Source organism: Lepidochelys olivacea (genome assembly GCF_965140295.1).
Source record: "Lepidochelys olivacea isolate rLepOli2 genome assembly, chromosome: 1".
Classification (NCBI taxonomy): Eukaryota; Metazoa; Chordata; order Testudines; family Cheloniidae; genus Lepidochelys; species Lepidochelys olivacea.
This window is the reverse complement of record NC_140411.1, coordinates 221396022-221417296: the sequence shown is the minus strand read 5'-3', so window position 1 is coordinate 221417296 and position 21275 is coordinate 221396022. Positions and strand designations below refer to the sequence as shown.

The window sequence follows — 21275 nt, the reverse complement described above, 5'->3', positions numbered from 1 at the left end:
CTTGGCAAAACCTGCACATTTGAGTTTGGATATGGCACAGTCTGCGTATGCCCAGTTCAGCCAGAGGAGGTCTGGAAATGTGGTCCATTGTTTTTAAATTGACGATTGTTTCTTTCGCAGTCTGTATATTTTACTCTTCTGTAGCTATAGTTTTCCCCTCTATCATGACGTTTATGATTATTGTTCCAGTCCAAATTAAAACAGCAACTTAACAACTCTGAAATGAGTGACTAGAAGATACTGTCCTCCCTTGATTTATAGCTGTACAGCAAGCAATGATTACTTTGTTGAACTTTTAATTTCTGTGATGCGTCTGCATAATATTCTACTGAACCTTGCAGACAATTATAGGGAGAGATTTCATCCATTGTTGTTCCCTGCTCTATGAGCATTCTTATGTGGCACAAAAATGTGTCCTTCTAAATATTTTCCTACGCTATGTAATGCGTATGCTTGTAGACATGCAATGGGCACAGTTTAGATATGCAATAGATACAGAAAGTTTTACAGAAAGACGACACCCACTTTAAATGTCTCTAAAACCTCTAGTAAAACATACCTGAATATGACCAATTTACAAGAGCAACCCGGGCTAGACTGATCAGGAACACAGAAGAAATTGCCTTCAACAACCTTCATAATACTGCAGATATCTAACTGTTGCATCTATTCAGTAGACATGCACAGTACTTACTGTTCCGTAGCCAACAATGGTGGTCAAAGGTATTAAATTAGGATAAACATTCTTTATGTACCAGTCAAAGCTTTTACAGTTCAGTTTCTTTCTTAGCTCCTTTCTGGAAGAAACATCTCCATAGTCTATTCCAGGATTCTAAAAAAAAAACCCAAAAAAACAAAAAAACACATTTTTTCAGACAATTTTAAAAGTGACCTGCAAGAGGGAGGGGGGAAGAGAGGAGGGAAAATGGACTTGTGCCCCCATCCCCTTTTTGTTGCTTCTTCATAATATATAAAGAATATCTAAAATCTGCTTTTAAAAAATCCCTGATGACTTTCACATTAGAAATTCAGATTGTGTTTTGCCTGGAAGGCTCTATGGATGATTGAAGAATGAGTATGTCTATTGTTATACCAATAAAATAAAAACCAGCAGGATCTTATTAAAGGGGAAAAAGGCAAAATGTCACATTTATTGTGAATACAGAAAGAATCATAGTAAGCAGTTAGTTATAGCTATAATATTCCATTCAATTTCATATTTATTCACACACACACACACAGGTTCTGAAAGCTTGTTATCATAGTTACCAGCCTTAGAGTTGCTCATGCCAAGCCACTGGCCAGGTGGCCTGGACATGAGGAGGGAGCAGGGCCTTGTCAGATGCACATCTGATGCTCCTGGAAGTTGGTTTGCAGAATTAGACCCCAAAGTTCTCACTTTCTAGAGTCCATTTTTATAGGAATTTCTTCCTATGTCAGTCTGTGGGAATTGCTTCATCATGCTGTTGCTGAATCAATCAGCAGATGGCACATTCCTGACGGCTCCGTGCTGCCAGATGTTATCTTGTTCTTTGGTTCTCCCATTCCTGAGGCTGTTGGGTGGATTCCAGTTTGCCCTCCAGGGGTCCTCTGGTTATTTCCACTTGACGCCTTCTTCAGCCAACGGACACTGGATTCTTAGGCTGGCACCTCCCTGATCATTCAGTTGTTATCCACACCAAGCATCCATCCACACACATCCTCTATCTCTATTTTAATCACAATTGATAACAAAGCAAGATGAATACAACAAAAGGGCGGGGAGTCTCTGGGTGCTGTTTCTGTTGTTACAGAGTATTGCTTTGAGTCTCTCTCTGTGTGAGTAGTTGTTGTTACAAAGAATTGCTTTGAGAACAGACTCTGTCTTAGAATGTACTAACACAATTAGCAGCTTGCAAGTTTCACACATAGAGGGAGAGAAACAGCATCAAAAACCAAGAGACCTCTTAATTAGTAATACCCTGGAATTTAAACTATGAGGAATCAAACTCATTTGTGATTTTAATACAGAACTTCTTTAATATGATCCAACACTATGAAATCACAGATACAATGGATGTAAAAACTAATTAATTGAGAGAATAAGTGTTTTTTTTATTCAAGCTATTTTGTTTTCATTAACATCTAGTTAACTACGCCACTGGCAAAAAAAAAAAAAAAAAATCTCCTTTTCTTAAAGACTCAAAACACTATTCCAGGTAAGGGTAACACACCTTTGATCTATAAATTCTTCCATTAAAAAATGAGTTGACATTCCTGATGTCTTTAAATGGGAGGAAATAAAAATTAAAAACAGTATGCAGAGTTTCTTACATCAAGAAATAAAGGAAATAAGGTCACAAAACCTCCCACCACCACCACCTTTGCCAGGTCACATTTAAAGGAAAATGGCAGTGTACAAAAATGTGATCTGTTACTAGTTATGAAGAACAGTAAATCACTACGTATTTTACACGTGTGAAATAGAACCAAAAATATCTCGAAGTATAAAGAGGAAGCTGCCATTTTGCCACGCTGGTGAGGTGTGCTTTGTCGATCTCTATGAGATTTACAAATCTAGCCAAACTTGAAGAATGTAAGCACTGCACTGGGATTTACTATAATAACGATGTATAAGAAATGCCAGTTTGCATTATATATAGTATTAATTGGCATAACTTATAATGATATGTAGAGAGACTGTAGTTGAAGGCATGAGCACAACAATGGAGGAAAGTTAAGGTTGAGCTTTCAACCATCTCTCTGAATTTCCTTAATTCTGAGTACTTGATTTCCCAACACAAATGTTTCTCAGCCTGCAGAGCATGCTGTAAGGCCCTCTCTTTCTTTATCCCTTGCCTGTGAGAAAATCAGAGTCAGATAGTGGGGATGTGGGACTCTACAGCATTTTGGGCATGGATGTCAATTAGTGTAGGGTGTTGCTGGGTCATTTGATGAAAAGTAACTGACTTGCCTATTATATGTTAGTGCATTTTTAAAAGATATTAAAGGATGCCCAGTTCATTTGCTCTATTATCATAACTTGCAAAAATCCAAACAACATACTTTTTGTTTTAAAAAAGTTAGAAATTATTACATTGTTTGGGGCAGAAACCATCTTTTTGTTCTATGTACAGCGCCTAGCACAATGGGGTCCTGGTCCATGACTCCTGCACTTAGGCACTATAATAATAATATTAAAGGTTTTAAAGGGACAAACCTCACAAACACCTCTGTTTGCTACGTCTGGCCTCATTATGATTTCTTGGCCTGCTTAGACCACTATTAGTCATTTGCTCCCATACGAATTACCATCTCAGTTTAAAGAAACCAATTCTAAACAACCAAACAAGCATATCCACCTCAACAGGAAGATTCCATGCGAAATAAACCATGTATTTATAGTCGTCCATCCACACTTCGGCCACTCTCAGGGCATTGCGTCTCACAGCAATGCTCAAGTCCAGCAAGTAGGGTTTGTGCGCTCTTTCCAGGTGAGCAACTCTTGAACAGGGCAAGACTTCTATCTGGCCACCACACTGCCAAACCTGTATGGATGAAGCAGGAGTTTCAATGAATGTGCATTTGGACTCGGCTCTTTTCACCAGTCGTTAACATGATTTTGTTCTACACAAGTGACTAAAAATTGCACCTCAGATCTGCTCACTGTCAGCATTCAGAGTAATTTCTCCTGACTTTAACGATTAAGGGAAGTTTTCAGTTCTTTTCTTTTAGGCCCTGCAGAGCCAACACAGGTACAGGAGAGTGAGGTGGAGCCGATTTAATCTTTTGCATCATTATTAATTTCCAGTTACAGGACCTAGCAGTTACTCCCGTGTAAATCCTCTGCAGGAGGTTATACAGGTGTCACAAAGAGCACAACTGGCCCTTCAGAATCTTAATTATGAGTGAGGGTGCAGGAGAAGGGTGCTTATCCCAAGCTGTTTACAGGGCTGGCACCTAGAAACCCCACTCCCCCACCTCATCAATCTGCTTACAAACTGAGAGCATTTGATACAAGAAATCATTGAGGGACAATGCAAAAGGAGCCCTACAATGCTATTTTTGAAGTCACTTTTCTGTGCAGAAATGTATTTAATGGGCCTGATTCTCCATTCCCCTGCATTTTGTGCAGTCAGATATACCAGCACAGAGAAGAGGTATAATGGTACCATTCTGATATGGTGATGCTTTACCCCCACCTTGCATGGTGTAAATGAATATACATGTATCAGGGCAATGAAGAATGAGGCCTCCCTGTATTTTAATGTATTAAAAGTGGAAAGGAGTTCATCCCCTGTCAATCCCACCTTTTCCCTAGGTGGATCCTGAGTACTCTGAATCTACCATATTTATTCCTCCCACACTTCACACCTGAGTCCTTGAGATGCTGTCACTACCCTTCTAGCCACAGAAAACTACCTGGGATTCTCCTCACAGGATGTCAGTTATGTCACTTTAGTCACTGCAGTAGTTGCTGTTGAATAAGACAAAATACATTCTGCCTATAAATTAGATACAAAATGGCCCCTATTGCTGTAGTAACAGTGGGCACCTCACAATCTCTAATGTATATATTCTCACCAGACCCACCGACAGCAATTCCGGGCCCCAGGACAGAACAGTCAATGCCCCCCCCCCCGCACACACAAGCCCGCGCCGGTGCCGACATGATCCACATGACATTTGGGCGATGCTGCGCCTGCATTGGCTGGTGCCCAGCGAGCTGCCAGCTGCACTGCTGGGCGTGCTCTTCCGGCATGGCCAGGGCTTCCACATGCCTGCCCGGTAGGGCTGCCAACTGTCTAATTGCACAAAGCCAAAGACCCTTGCCCTGCTCCCCGCCCCACCTCTTCCCAGAGACCATGCCCCTGTCCTGCTCCCTGCTCACTCCATTCCCCCTCCCTCTGGTGCTCACTCTCCCCCACCCTCACTCACTTTCACCAGGCTGGAGCAGGGGGTTGGGGTGCAGGAGGGGGTATGGGGTGCAGGCTCTGGGAGGGAGTTTGGATGTGTGGTGCAGGCTCTAGGCTGGGGGTTGCGGTGCGGGAGGGGTGAGAGGTGCAGGCTGGGGCAGGAGGTTGGGGTGCAGGAGTGGGTCAGGGGGTCGGCGCTTACCTCGGGCAGCTCCCAAGAGCGACCAGCACACCCCTCTGGCAGTGGCTCCTAGGCAGGGGGCTCAGGGGGTCTCTGCATGCCACTGCCTGCAGTCACCGCCCCCGTAGCTCCCATTGACCGCAGTTCTCAGCCAATGGGAGCTGCGGAGTCGGTGCTCGGGGCAGGGACAGCACGCAAAGACCACCTCCCCAAGGACTGCAAAGATGTTCCAGCCGCTTCCGGGAGCAGCATGGAATGAGTGCAGGCAGGAAGCCTGCCTTAGCCTCATTGCACGGCTGTCGGCAGTGGCAGCTGGGGTCTCCCAGGCCCTTTTCAATCGCCCGGGCACCTGGGCAATTGCCACCTTTGCCGCCCCCGTCAGTGGGCCTGATCCTCACAAAACCTCTGAAAGGCAGGGCATTGCTGGTATCCCTATTTTACAGATGGGGAACTGGGGCAAAGAGAGGCTAAGGGACTTTCCCAAGGTCACACAGGAAGTCTGCGACACAGCAGGGAATTAACCTGAGGTCTCCCAAATCCCAGGCTAGCAAACTAACGACTGGACCATCCTTCTTCTAGTGTAATCACTATATGCAACATGTTCCCACTGCTGCTGCTAAACCTTAATTAGCCATCAACAAATGGTTTACAAATCCGTTACCAGTATTTATCTGAGAAGAGGGGACATGGAATATGAGGAAAGGGACAGTTTACTTTGGAGGCTGGCAGCTTGAAAGGAAATAAATGTGTCTGAAATTCTATTACTGGAAAACCTACATGCTGCAGCAATTAGTGCTGGTGATTTAAGACTCAACGGCCTTCCCTTTAAATCCATACTGAGACAACATGGCTGTGGCAAGGAGTCAAGGAGCATTGTGCAGCTGTAAGTGCTGAATTTTAAATGAAAGGTAAAACCAAGAGCCTGACCTCTGTGTTTTCAAAGATCCCCCTGGCACTTTGGGCTGAGGTGGTAGCCCTGGGCTCCTGGCTCAGTTCCTATCTGAGTAATTACCTTCTGCCTTTCTAAATCCCCCACAGCAGCGTCAAGTTTATATGGGATTCAAGCTGCTGGCTCATGCTCAGAAACCAGGTCCAGAGCAGGGTCATTTCCTCCTTTGGTTTCATCTCATGTACTACATGATGTTACCTGAGGAGAGGCTTCTGAGGTTTACTGATGAACATGTGGGGAGGGTCCCTTCTGGGATGTTTCTTTCCTAACACCTCGGCCCCTTCTTACAGCACTTCCTATGTTGAATCAGGCTGGTGACTTGCTGGGTCAACAGATAATGCTCTTGAGGAGTACACGGCAAGATCTTCTAACCCATAGTGTCACTCTCCAATTGGGTAATATTTCACATGAAATGGATTTACCTCCTGCCTCTAGCTTAGAAACTCATGAAGTTTACACTTGTTATCTTAGCTTGCATATTTACATATATTATCAATGGACATAAAACTATACAATCTTAGCAATGTTCTTTATGACTTACTGTGGCAGTGAAGATACCAGGCTGAGTACACTTCGTGCGAAATTCTTCCCTTCCTGGTTTTCTATCTTACCATCTTTCTTTCTTTACATTTACCTGTCATGATTAATTTTTTCTAGTGATCCCCCTGATGTACACAGTCCTCTCCTTCAAACTCCTTCCCACACTTAGCCAGCACCTGTCATCCACATTTCTTTCTGAACGTGTATTTGCTGTCTCCTCTATCACGGAATTAAAACCTAAAATAATATTTTCCAGCCTGGCCACTAAGGCCACATTTGATGAATCAGGAAACCTGTGTAACAATGCATAAACCAGTGCAAACTCAAACCTTGCCTGTGGATTCTGAATATAGGAAAGGTGGACTTGTTTGAACCTTTGAGAACTTCATGGCCATTGAACTTATGCTTACCACTTTCGAGACTAAAATGTGCAAGATTAATCCAGTTCTGTTAGGATAGCAAGCATCCATCACAGTAACTTTGTGCAGAGAGCTGTACATACCACACTCTGCAGTTCTATATTTGTTCACTGTGCCAGATTTGTAAGAGAACTTAGTTCCTTTTTTAGGCATCAAAATAAGTTCATATTGCATGTTTTCAAAGAGCTCATGGCTTGTCTTCATGGTGAGTTACAGTATGATAAACCAGGGTGTGAATTTACTGTGCACCAGCTTGCCATGCCGCAACGCCCCATGTGGACACTACCATTGTGCAATGAAAGTCCCGGAGTGCAGCTTGACTACTTGAAAGCATAATATGCCAAGCTGCACTCCGGGAGTTCCGCCATGCTGTAGCAGTGTCCACGTGGGACGGGACACCACACCAAGTTACTGCGCTGTAGATTCACACTCTGCCTTGTTACACAGTAACTCGCCATGTAGACAAGGCCTCAGCATGTCAGGTGCTGAACTCTTTAGAATGTCCGGCCATAAGTGTCACAATGACAGCTGTAGTAGGAAGAGAGCCTGAGAAATAAGCCCCTGTATCAGAGGCCTGGTATGAGGCAGGACCTGCTCACAGAATCTGGCAAGAACAGAGGTGATATTTCAGAAATACACATTCCTAAGAAGTGCTAGGCACAGAGTGCTCACACAAACACATCCTGATATCAAGGATGGTACAAAAACATTCCCCAAGGATAACAGAAACACACTGACCCCTCTCAAAAGATAAGGTCAGGATGACAGTACATAATAGAGATGTTTTGATCAAATCAACGTGTGCAAGGTGATGGGTGATAACTAGCTAGTAACTATGTCAGAGAGGCAATACGTAACTTGTTTGTATCTGGGTATAACGAGGTATCTCAGAGGGAGTATCTTTGTACAGCCACGGGGGGAATGGGAAGTTCCACCATTGACTGAGCTGCGCCCATTGTCATGGGTATACATGTCTTAGTATCCTCGTAGAGTCTGCCAGGTACTATTACCGTGCTTTGTCAACAATAAATCTGGCCTGGTACCTTCATATCTTAACAGATCTTGTGGTCATTGGGCAGTGCACTCAAAGTTTGCTGTGCCAGCTGTCTGCGCAGAGCTGGGGCAACACACAGGAAAAAAACACACACACAGCCAAACATCTAACCACAATAGCTGCTAGGTGCTCAGTACTTTTGAAAACCTGCCCATTTCATTTTGGTACTGAAATGGGAGCTGAGCTCTTTTGAAAAACTTAGCCCAATTATCTGTGTTGAGCACTTCAAAATCTGACCCTGAGTTCTTTTGAAAATCAGATTCCCACACTTACGTTATTTATTTTATAAGAGAAGCAGAATTAAACTTACCCGCAGGCCAAGTTCCACATTTTCCCCTCCATATATATGCATTCCGCCATCCAGTACCCCAATCTCACCCAGAAACACTCTATGTGCAGCAAGTATCCCCATAATAGAAGGGCTCCTGGGAAAGAGAATAGATACAGTTGGAGAGAAGAAATAACTATGAAATAAGCAGGAAGAGGAATAAACAAACATTTGAAAATTAATTATGCTCTTTTGAATTTCCTGTTCAGTGGGAGACTGAGTATTGGGCTCGTTGGGATTCTTATTTTGTTTGTGCTAGTTTGGGGGTCCCTAATAAATTGCTCTTTAGCTAGATTTGGTTTCTTCCCATTTCATTTCTACCATGACTCTTTATTTGGGTGTAAGCTTTCGTGGGTTAGAACCCACTTCATCAGATGCATGGACTGAAAATACAGGAGCAGGTATAAATACATGAAAGGATGGGGGTTGCTTTACGAAGTGCAAGGTCAGTCTAACAAGATAAATCAATTAACAGCAGGATACCAAGGGAGGAAAAATAACTTTTGAAGTGGTAAGATAGTGGCCCATTACAGACAGTTGACAAGAAGATGTGAGTAACAGTAGGGAGAAATTAGTATTGAGGAAATTAAGTTTAGGTTTTGTAATGACCCAACCACTCCCAGTCTCTATTCAGGCCTAATCTGATGGTATCCAGTTTGCAAATTAATTCCAGTTCTGCACCGTCACATTGGAGTCTGTTTTTGAAGTTTTTTTGTTGAAGAATTGCCACTTTTAGGTATGTTATTGAGTGACCAGAGAGACTGAAGTGTTCTCCGACTGGTTTTTGAATGTTATGATTCCTGATGTCAGATTTGTGTCTATTTATTCTTTTGCGTAGAGACTGTCCGGTTTGGCCAATGTACATAGCAGAGGGGCATTGCTGGCACATGATGGCATATATCACATTGGTAGATGTGCAGGTGAACAAGCCCTTGATGGTGTGGCTGATGTGATTAGGTCCTATGATGGTGTCCCTTGAATAGATATGTGGACAGAGTTAGCACCAGAGGTTGTAGCAGGGTTTGGTTCCTGGGTTGTTGTTTTTGTTGTGTGCTGTGTAGTTGCTGGTGAGTATTTGCTTCAGGCTGGGGGGCTGTCTGTAAGCCAGGACTGGCCTGTCTCCCAAGGTCTGTGAGAGTGAGGAACCGTCCTTCAGGATAGGTTGTAGACCCTTGATGATATGCTGGAGAGGTTTTAGTTGGGGGCTGTAGGTGACGGCTAGTCGTGTTCTGTTACTTTCTTTGTTGGGCCTCTCTTGTAGTAGGGACTGCTCAGTACCCTTCTGGCTCTCTCAATCTGTTTCTTCACACCACCAGGTGAGTATTGCAGTTTTAAGAATGCTTGATAGAGATTCTTTAGGTGTTTGTCTCTGTCTGAGGGATCGGAGCAAATGCGGTTGTATCTTAGAGCTTGGCTGTAGACAATGGATCGTGTGATGTGGTCTGGATGAAAGCTGGAGGCATGTAGGTAAGTAGAGCGGTCAATAGGTTTCCGGTATAGGGTGGTGTTTATGTGACCATCGCTTATTAGCGCTGTAGTGTCTAGGAAGCGGACCTCTTGTGTTGACTGGTCCAGGCTGAGGTTGATGGTAGGGTGGAAATCATTGAAATCTTGGTGGAATTCCTCAAGAGCCTCCTTCCCATGGGTCCAGATGATGAAGATGTCATCAATGTAGCGCAAGCAGAGTAGTGGTGTTAGGGGACAAGAGCTAAGGAAGCTAAGTCAGCCATAAAAATGTTGTCATACTGAGGGACCATGCGTGTATCCATAGCAGTCCAGCTGACATAATGTACATAATGACTTTCATCTCCAAAATGCACTACTTTAAAAGAGAATGTTCACACCACCACATGTGAGGTAGGTAGGGTGACCAGGTGTCTGGTTTTCGACCAGAACACCCAGTCGCAACAGGACCCTTGCGGCTCCAGTCAGCACTGCCAAGCAGGCCATTAAAAGTCTGGTTGGTGGTGCTGAGGGGCTAAGGCAGGCTAGTCCTTACCTGTCCTGGCACCATGCTGCACCCCAGAAGTGGCCAGCAGGTTTGACTTCTAGGCAGGGGGGCCACGGGACTCTGCATGCTGCCCCTGCCCTGAGCTCTGCACTCCCATTGGCTGGGAACCGCGACCAGTGGGAGCTGTTGGAGGCAGTGCCTGCGGGCGAGAGCAGCACGCCGAGCCTTCTGCCCTTCCCCACCCCCCACCTAGAAGCCAGACCTGCTGGCCACTTCTGGGGTGCAGTGCAGTGCCAAGACAGGTAGGGAGCCTGCCTTAGACCTGCAGCACCACTGACTGGGAGCTGCCTGAAGTAAGCCCACGCCCCAACCTCCGCCCCAGCCCAGAGCCCCCTCCTGCACCCCAAACCCCTCATCCCCGGCTCCACCCCAGAACCCACACCCCCAGCTGGAGCCCGCACCCCCTCCTGCAACCCAACTCCCCGCCCCAGCCCAGAGATCCCTCCCACATTTCTGGCCCCCTCATTTCTGGCCCCACCCCAGAGCCCACACCCCCAGTTAGAGGCCTCACCTGCTCCCGCACCCCAACCCCCGTCCCAGCTCAGTGAAGGTGGGAGAGAGGAGCCACTGAGGGAGAGGAAATGTAGTGAATGGGAGCGGCATAAGGGGGCAGGGCTTCAGGGAAGGGGCGGGGCTAGGGTGTTCAGTTTAGTGCACTTAGAAAGTTGGCAACCCTAGAGGTAGGTGTGAAGGACTTGGAAGATGCCTGTCATAGCTCATGAATATTCTATTTCTTTGTTATTATATGGTTTGCTACATGGTTATAAGGGGCTAGACCTCAGGAAAGGAAGGAAAGGCCCAGATAAATGGTCTTCAGCAAACATCAAGAGCTATTAACTGTGATGTTATCTCAGAGCAACCCAGTAAGATATATAAACTGTTTTGAGAGAGACACAGGGACTGTGGAGAAGCAGACTGAACCCCAGACCCAGAAGTGGGGGTATTCGGGTAAGCTAAGCCTATCTAAGTTGTAGGTAAGACAGTTATGCATGTACACTGTTGTGTCAAAACCCTTTTCTTGTTATGCTGTGTTACTGCTGTTACAATGAAACAATTTTTTGTTTCGAAAAGGTTGTTTCACATCACTCTAGTCATATACTGGCCACAGCTTCCCAAGGGAAGAATTGCAGGGCTTGAAGCCAATTGGGCCTGCTGAGGAGTCAGTTGGTCTTCAGAGGCCTGTAATCTGGTACTCCTGTCAGAGTGGGAAAAATGTGAGATTCCACCACAAGGAGGTAAAGAAAAGGCACAGGGCCTGTCACTTGGAGAGGTTGCACTCAGGCAGACATAGGGTATGTCTACACTGCAATTAAAAACCCATGGCTGATCCCATGGGGCTTGGGCTAAGGGGCTGTTTAACTGTGGTGTAGATGTTCAGGCTTGGGCCGGACCATGGGCTCTAGGACCGGGTGAGATGGGAGGGAACTAGAGCTTAGGCTCCAGCCGAAGCTGTAATGTCTACATGAAAACTAAGCAGCCCCTTAGCCCAAGACCCATGATCACAAATCAGCTGGAATGGGCCAGTCATGGGTGTCTGTCTGCAGTGCAGACATACCCCTAGAGAGGAGCCAAAGGTACAGCTAACTCTCAACTGTGACAGTAGGTAAGTATTATTATCCATTTATAGATGGGGAAATTTGGACAGACAGATTAAATGATTTGCCCAAGATTGCAGAGGGAGAAATGTTTAGGACCAGACTTAGAATGCAGGAGAGCCTGGATCCCAGCCTTTTACACAGACCACATGGGACAACATGAGATCTCTAATGTTACTACACCACTTTCAGATCAGTGACAGTTTCAACTCACCTGCATTTTGCAGATATCTTACCCACCCACGTGAGAAAACCCTATCCTTGTTAGTTTTAAAGGTAAGTCTAAAAACATCTCAGATGTCTGGGGTCTTTGTTCCTTCAAGAATACTATTCAGACTTACCGGACTGGAGCCGTTTCATCTTTGAGCTCATACCATTCTCTTGGTAATGGTTCATAGAGACACCATAGTGCCCAGTCAAATCCATCTGCAGCCACAGCATATTCAAGAAGTTCAAAGTCATCAAAGCGAACATTGTCAAATACTGGAGATATTATAACAGTGCGATCTTCTTTGATTCGAGACAGAATAGGTTCAGCCCTAAGATAATGAACAATTACGTTATTTTCACCTTGCAGCAAGTATGGACCTGATGAACCCTGGTTCCTGTCTCAGCTCTACCAAGCAATGACAGGTTGTGATGGATGGCCAGAAAGGGTTAAACATCCTGCAAATTAAACAACCCTTAAAAACATGTGGGGAGATAATGTTTGTGTTTTTGTGTATTTACATATGTATGAGTAGGATCAACAATGTAATCAACAGTCCCTGTCTATGTTGTATTCTGTTAGTTCAGAAGATCAAAAGAACATCCTGACATTTAAATGAATTGTAAACATGGGATATCCCTGTATTCATCTCTCTTTGAAATATACTGTGAATGGTGGAGGAACAAGTAAATTGCCTCATGTTTAATTCATATAGCTAAGTACTGGTGAGGGATCTCCTTCAAAGTCATCCTAATTATTTTTTGTTTCCAGAGGAACTCCAACTTGTCAAAAAAGGACCTGAAATTGTATAAAAGACCCTTGGGTCCTGATCCTGTTCCTCTCAGATCTGCTTATGGCTTCATACAGGGGAAACTTAGGCCATAAGGACTGAGATCCCAGTTCTAACTGGATCGCTCTGAAATATAAACATTGGACTATAACCTATGCACTATTTCTGAAAGAACTCTTTGCAACTACAAAGCTCACCATCTCTACTATGAATCTGAATCTTAAGAACTGAACTCATGTCTGTATGTATATTGATCTTTTAACCATACTCTCTCTCTCTCTTTTGTTTTGTAATACATTTTAGTTTAGTTAATAAGAATTGGCTGTATGCATGTATTTGGGGAAAACCTAAAACATTCATTAACCTGGAAGGCAATGTGTCCAATCCTTTGGGATTGGTAGAACCTTTTCTTTTATATGATGAAATAATATTTTCAGAAATCTTCATCATATTTGACGTGGGTACGTGGATGGAGGCCTGAGGCTGGATCACTTTAAGGACACTGTGTTGTTTGAACTTCTGAGTAACCAGTAAGGTATAAAAGAAACTGTTTTATGCTGGCTTGGTATTGGCTAAGTATTGGAATGTCCACCAGCTTTCAGGGGATTGTCTGTCCCATTCTTTGCAGTTCACCCTAATTGAGTGACCACAGAAGGCCCCCACTGGGACCCCAGTCACACAGGTTTTATGTACTACTAATCCATCTTTCTCTCTAGTAGCCTTACACTTTCTCCCAGGCCATCCCAGCAGTTCATGCACCATAACCATTGCTAATTTCTCTAGCCATAATCACCTCTCTGTTACCTTGCCTGTCTGTTATACCACTATGTTGCCTCTCACCATAGATTTATATTTTAAACTGTTGGGGGCAGGGGTCTTCTTTTTCATTGTGTATGCACAGCACCTATCATGATGGGGCGCTGACCCCTGACTGGGGCCTCTAGGTGCTATTGCAATAAAAACAACAACAACAAATTGGAGGAGTCCCTTGTTGTGCTATCTGTGACGAATAAGGCCACCATAGCATGAGATAGGGTGAGATTAGAGATGCAACACAGTCTCAGAGATTAAATGCTGTCCACTAGGGAAATGAAACAATGTGGGGAGTGGTCAAGCACTGAACCCAACCAACCAGGGTAGACGTATGTTAGAGAGATATGGTACAGAAAGGGAGGGTAAATACACTGATCTAAACTATATTATAAGTACCTGTTAACAGGGACCTTGTCTCGGTTCTCTTTGTAATGAGCTATGCACATCTATAACTCTATATGCAATCATTAATTGGTAATAATAATTAACCATGCTAAATAGACCACAAGTACACATTAGTTTGGTTTAACTCCTATTTAACAGTTGATGGATGCTATTGCTCTTTACAAATACCTAGAAAGGAATAGATCAGGACTTTGGTATTGAAAGAAAACAATCTGCATAAGTTCTGATTGAGTGTCCTTTTGTATGTGTATAAACAAGGGAGACAATCTCCTGCTCACAAATACAGATACAAAGAAGCTGGGCGCTGCTTGCCTGAACTTCTCTAAATAGCCTATTCAGTTATTTGACTGCTTCCCTAATTTGAATGTGCCAGTTCTTTTCCAAACCAGTGCATCCCTTTGCCAATCAAAAGTAAACATCCAGCTGGTGGCCTCTACTTGCCATACACAATCAGGGCTGACCTTCGGGGTGGGTGACGTGGGTGACTGCCCAGGGCACCATGGGCGCCATGGCCCAACTTGGTGGAGGGGTGAGCCGGTCAAACTGGCTCCCAGCTAGGGAAGGAGCTGAAGTTGCAGGGGGTTCACCCAAGGCACCATTTTCCCTAAGGCCAGCCCTGTACACAATGGCACTTTTTGGTAAGGCAGAGGCAAAGCCATGCACCTGAGCTCCACAGTTAGACTCCTCCCTCCCAGAAAACAATTCCCTCATGATCTTACCATCCAACATTTACTTCAATATGGGCATCCAAGATTGCAACAACATCAGCAGTAGATGCTTCCCAGCCAGAAATCCGAGCTTGTGTTAGGCCTTCTCTCTTCTGATGCCTCACAATTTTTAGCAATCCAGGATGCTTTGCATTGTAATTTTTTATCTGTTCATCCAAATTTCCTTTTAGAGCCTCTAAAAATAGTATGGCACATTTTAGGGTGGGTTTTTTTTTCCAATTAATGGAAATTGTTGAAATTGGAAAACAGAAAAGACTAATTAGATGACACCTTTTCCAGCTTCTCCCAGCCCCGACATCACTATAAATTTCTTCCTTCAAAAATAATGGCTAGAATTATTTGGTTACTCAGAAGAACTCCTCAGGAAGTAAACCTTGACCTAGGGTAACAGCTCATCCAGGACTTAATAGACCTGATTTTTAAACCCAGCTTCTATTTTGGAGACCACAATTTTGAGCCCAAACTTAATTGCACCCACTATAATTATGGGCACATGTACCAGACATTACACCTCTAAATACCTGATTGTTCCCGAAGAGCAGGCAATTAGATGTCTAACTGCTAGCATTTGTGTCTACAGTTAACTGCACCTGCAAAAGAATATACCAACATGAAAATGCTAAACACGAGTCTATGTAATATGAGTAGGGATGTGCTCTCCTGGGACATGGGGCCACCATTTCCTTCTCCAAAGGCAGAAATAAGAAGGATCTACCTAGAAAATTATAGAAATTCAAAACGGGAAAGATCCATGGATGAACCAGTCCATCTCCTTGTGGACCAGTGCAGGATTGTTCCCTACAGTAGATTTCCTAATGCTTTGTCCAGTCAAATTTTAAGAGCAATGAGGCTTCCATTACTTCTCCAGGAAGCCTATTCCTCAGCCTAAAATATCACCATTAGGAAGTTTATCCAGATAATCAGCTAAAATGTTCACTTTGCTGCTTTCATCTCATAGCTATATCCCAGTACACCATGTGGTATTGGGAACTGTACCGTTAAGTGGCTTAGCTTCAAAGACAGGCAGCTTGCAGGGAGCAGGGTGCCGCAGAACCCATGTTCTGTTATGCAGAGGCATTTGGGAACTGTGTCACTGAATACAGAGGATCTCTTTCAAGCACTTTGGGTTCAGAGCAATTCAAGCACTTTGGGTTCAGAGCAATCACATGGCACCAGGAGTAAACAGAAATTAAAGAAAGAAATTAAAGAAATCTGCGTGGAAGACTGGAGCAGTTAAAAGCTCCACCAGAGCTAAAACTCTCCGGGAACACGGAAGTCAATCAGAAGAGAATTAAGAAGCACTTCACTGTGCAGCTGTAAGCAATGAAGTCCTGAGAAAAGGACAATAGAATGTAGCCTTATTTCTGACAATAACAGGTTGTGATGTACTTGATGCATTTAATGGCGTTCAGTTCAGGCAGAGAGGACCAGCTATGAAGGTGCAGTATAGAAATTTGAGGAGCTCTGCACTCCATGTAAAAATGAGACCTAGGGGAGAGATGTTTTTAACCTGAGGGTACAAAAAGAAAGTAAAACTATAAAGAGCTTGCAACTGAACTAAAGCTGAAAAGACAATCTTGCAATTTTGGAGGCAGAAGGTCCCACCTAAACTTCTAACAAAGGACCTGATTGCGGTTGACATCTGGAACAAAAAACTCAGAGAGACATTACTGGGAAACCCAGAATTAATCCTTGACTAAGCAACTGGAAATTTGCAAGCAACAGAAGTCATCCAGTCCAGAATGAGAGTGGACAGGGCTCTGCCACTGTGGACATGATAGAGAGAATCCAAAATACCACAGTCTGCGGTCACTCCCTAGGAGAAGGGACGTATGTTTGGAGCTATAGAGTCAAGTAACCTATAGCTCAGGGGTTGGCAACCTTTCAGAAGCGGTGTGCCAAGTCTTCATTTATTCACTCTAATTTAAGGGTTCGCGTGCCAGTAATACGTTTTAACGTTTTTAGAAGGTCTCTTTCTATAAGTCTATAATACACAACTAAACTATTGTTGTATGTAAAGTAAATAAGGTTTTTAAAATGTTTAAGAAGCTTCATTTAAAATTAAATTAAAATGCAGAGCTCCCCGGACCGGTGGCCAGGACCCGGGCAGTGTGAGTGCCACTGAAAATCAGCTCGCATGCCGCCTTTGGCACGCGTACCATAGGTTGCCTACCCCTGCTATAGCTACTCCCTGGAAGGTGGGGCTGGCAAACCCAGGGAAAGAGGAAAAGCCAGAAAGTAAGGAAAGGCTCAGGGAACAGGAAGTAATGTCCAGGACAGAACAGTCCTTGGGTGCTGGAGGGTCCCTGGTGCCGGAACCTGGAGCAGAGGGCAGGCCCAGGTTCCCCTACCAGCCACTGGGGAAGTGGCATAGACCAGGCAGTGGAAAGCAGACTGCCTGGGACAGTTCACTCTGGAAGAGTTTGATACCCTGGAAGGGGAAGACACATGTGACTTGAATGGAGGGCTAAGCCACGAACACCAAGCATCTTGCCTCTCTGAGAGCAAGGAAGAGAAGGCAGGGTGCGTGGCAAGAAGCAGAAAGGAGGTGTCGGACCTGGAATCAGCTAATCCCCAGAGTGGCCAGGAGGAGGCACCACCTTTGGTGAGTGGACCCCGTGACACACACAAAAAGACACTTGAGGCAGAAAGGCACATAGCTCTCAAAGTCAGAGTCCAGCAAAAACAGTACATGGTTACGGTGACAACCAGCACAAGCCAAAACAATGCCCAGCATATGAGAAAAGATGAAAGAACTGCAATTGAGCACATCATTTTGCAAGAGTTTGCAAATGCCAGCAGATGGTGCATAGCGTGGACAAGGAGACATTGACAGCACCACGAGCTCAGTTAAAAGAAAAGGAGGACTTGTGGCATCTTAGAGACTAACCCATTTATTTGAGCATGAGCTTTCGTGAGCTACAGCTCACTCATGCTCAAATAAATTGGTTAGTCTCTAAGGTGCCACAAGTACTCCTTTTCTTTTTGCGAATACAGACTAACACGGCTGTTACTCTGAAACTAGCTCAGTTGAATTCTTCCTAGGAGTAATGGACAACATTGCAGCACAAGGTTCTTGGCCTGCCACCCTGAAAGAAAATGGGACACTTATTAATTTTAAGTTGTATACTTTTGCACAAGCCATGTTGCCAGAAAGTGTTACTAGCACACACAAAAAAAGTCACAGGTAGTGAAAGATAAGCAAGTAAAACACAGCTGTTCGCAGCGTTGTAGCCGTGTCCAATCCAAGACAGGAGAGAGAAGGTAGGTAAGGTAATATCTTTTATTGGCCCTTCTCCTGTATGTGGAAGGGAAAAACTTTTGTGCTTGTAAAACACAGGGTTTGCAATGGTGAGCTGATCCTCGCTTATAGAATATACAAACTTGACGTATGGGTAAATAAACTGGAAGCGATACAGCATGCAATATTACCAGGGGAAAAAAGAACCTGTTATTGGGTAAAAACACGTCAAACCCTTGGTCCTATCAAGAGGAGAGACTGGCGAGACAAGGGACCAAAACAATTAAGGCAGAGTTTGAGAGTTCCTTCTAGAGGATAGGAAAGCTCTCAGCAGAGTACAGAATAGAACTGAAAGAGCCTAACCCATGCCACAATTCACACCCCTAGGAAACTTCTCATTACCCAAGAGGCAGAGGCTAAAAAAGGAGCTGGATAGGCTCATTGCTCTGGGGATCATAGAGCAAGTAGGGGCCACTGGCATGGGTACATTTGTTGGTAGTGGTAGAGAAAAAGATGAAACCCTTCGCTTATGTACAGACCCAAAATCATTTTAAAATATATGTGAAAAGGGAACATTTTCCACTACCTACAAAGTGAGACATTTTTGGAGAGATGCCTGTTGCCAAATATTCTTCTATGCCTGACATGTCAGCAGAATTCTGTCAGGTTCCCTTAGAAAAACAGAGCACATGACTGTGCAGTCAACACTCGCTTTGGCAGACACTATATCTGTAGAATGCTATTTGGTTTGTGTTTGATACCTAGAAAATACAACTTTTTGATGGTCTAGAGGGTACTAACGTTTGCATACATGACATTTTGATCTGGGGGGGAAGTTGGGGCAAGATCCATTAAGAGATTTAAACATCTAACTTGTCACTTTAGGTATCTAAATTCAAACTTTAGATCTTCCAAAACCCTGCTCAGATGTCACCTAAGCCTATTGGCTCCTAAATTCTCTAGGCACCTAAGTTTCTGCAAGTGAAATCCCCTAGATGTCTACATTTCTGACAACGGACACTTGCAAAGCCACCCAAGTCCTGATGCCACTTAGCTGCTCAGCACCTAAACTCCAGTGGGATCCTCAGAATGGGCATTCCTACATCTATCTTGCCTGCAAAGCCCAATCCAACAGGAGTTCTCAGAAGTTACCTTCTGCACAAAACTGAGAAGGATGTCCCCTTATATCCTATATACTAATGGTTAGAGCACTCATTGGACTTAATTCAGGTCTCCCACCTCCCAGGACAGTGCCCTAATGACTGGGGTATAGGGTATTCTGGGGTAGATCTGTCTCAGTCTCACCTGTTGAAGGTGTGTATAACATACTTAAATATTAATTGGGCCAGGAAGAGAGTAACAATGACTCTATACCCTAGTGGCTAGGTCACCCACCTGTGAGACCCAGGTTCCAATGACTAAGTATTTCATACAATAGAAACAGCTTCAACAGGACTGACTGAGAGAGAGCTACCTCAGACAACAGACAAGGAAGGGATACAATGATTCCTTGGAACAGCAAACAACACAGGGAAATTTGTCCTTAATGTATCTGATCAAGCCAGCAAACTGAGAACACTGTTGTACACAGATGTCCAGTGGACACGGGATGCAAATATTAATAAAGAGTTTGAGAAACTGAAGGCATTAATTAAAGAGGCCCCAATCCTGAGGTAACAGAACACTAAGCACAAAACTAAGTTGTCCACAGACACCTCCAAGGAGAGTAAGAGTGCAGTCCTCCTACAGCAGTATGGTCAAAATTGGAGAGCAGTGGCTTATGTGTCATGAGCCCTTACAAAAACTGAGAATCAGTTACACCCAATAGAGAAAGAGGCTTTGACCTTCATTCATGAGTGTGAAATGTTCCATGTCTTTATTTATGGGACACAGGTGTTAGCTGAAACTGACCATATACCACTTATTGCCATTACCAAAAGGGGTCTGGCAAACAACTCCCTGAGAATACAGAGATTGCTTTTTTCAGTTACAAATGTCTGATTTGTAAATTCAGTACAAAACTGGGAGCGATTTGGTCTCTGCAGACACACACTCTAGAGCATTTGACAAAAAAATGCAGTGGAGCAAGTCCAGAACTAGATATTGTATAGGTCAATCTGTTTGGGAAAAAAACAACCTTGTCCAATCTCACATGAAATGTGGATTGTGATTGCCAGAACTACTGCTCGGGATGAGACCCTACAGAAAATAATTAAGGTTATTGGAACAGAGTGGCTGGGACAGCATGTTCCCAGCCCCTTTCACTGATTCAGGGGAAGTTTTCAGTCCTAGATGGGATTACTAAACTGTTACAGAAAAATAAGTTTAAAAGGCTACATGATGGTCTTTTAATGATTGAACAAAGCTAAGAGAAGGGTGAGAGACAATTTATTACTGGCCTCAAGTGAAGAGCAATATTGAGGAATCTGTCAAGGCCTGTTGCATATGCCAAAAATACAGGCCATGTCAAGTAAAAGAGCCATAAAACTAGTCCCCTGGAGCACAGTAGGCATAGATTTGTTTATGTTGACGGGAAAAAACTATGTACTTGTCCTAGATTGTTTCTCTCACTTCTCAGAGATAGCCTTACTGGAAGATACTACAGCTGAACAGGTGATTGTCAAATCTATTTTTGCTAGACTATATCTATATCTAGTATAGTAATGCCTGACAATGGGCTGCAGTTCAATGAGCATGAGTTTAAGTAATTTCCAGTGCAGTTTGGGTTTAGACATGTAACGACAATCCAGTGGGTTGGTGGAAAATGATATTAAAATCATAAAACAGCTACCAAAAAAGGATGCAGAGTCAGACTCAGTACTTTGCACTGTTAAAACATGGTTTGTCACCTGCAAGGGGCACCCAAAAGCAAATGAAGATGTCTCTGCCTTAACTGTGTCACTTACCATTTGAGCTGTAATCATCTACCAGGACAATTTCTTTCAGCAAATGAGAAGGAGTTCGGTTAATTATACTGGTAATTGCACGCAAGATGATCGACATTGCCTCATTCATAAATATGAGAACGACACTAAGTGTCGGGAGGTCGTGGGAATATTTTTTCTCTTTACAGCTGTAAGAGAGTGAGAAGAATATTAGCAGGATTCCTGAAAAGACC

At 43.9% G+C, this 21275-nt stretch overlaps 1 protein-coding gene across 1 annotated transcript in view; it reads right to left on the bottom strand.

The window, feature by feature from the left end:
- GALNT8 (polypeptide N-acetylgalactosaminyltransferase 8) overlaps positions 1-21275 on the bottom strand; it is a gene marked incomplete at its 5' end in the record, with an annotated part of 43932 nt that overhangs the window by 8017 nt on the left and 14640 nt on the right. Inside the window, 6 exons of the mRNA XM_084616965.1 lie at positions 695-832; positions 3342-3527; positions 8349-8463; positions 12314-12511; positions 14908-15091; positions 21064-21230. Coding sequence (XP_084473091.1) covers positions 695-832; positions 3342-3527; positions 8349-8463; positions 12314-12511; positions 14908-15091; positions 21064-21230 — 988 coding nt within the window. The remainder of the gene's footprint in view (positions 1-694; positions 833-3341; positions 3528-8348; positions 8464-12313; positions 12512-14907; positions 15092-21063; positions 21231-21275) is intronic.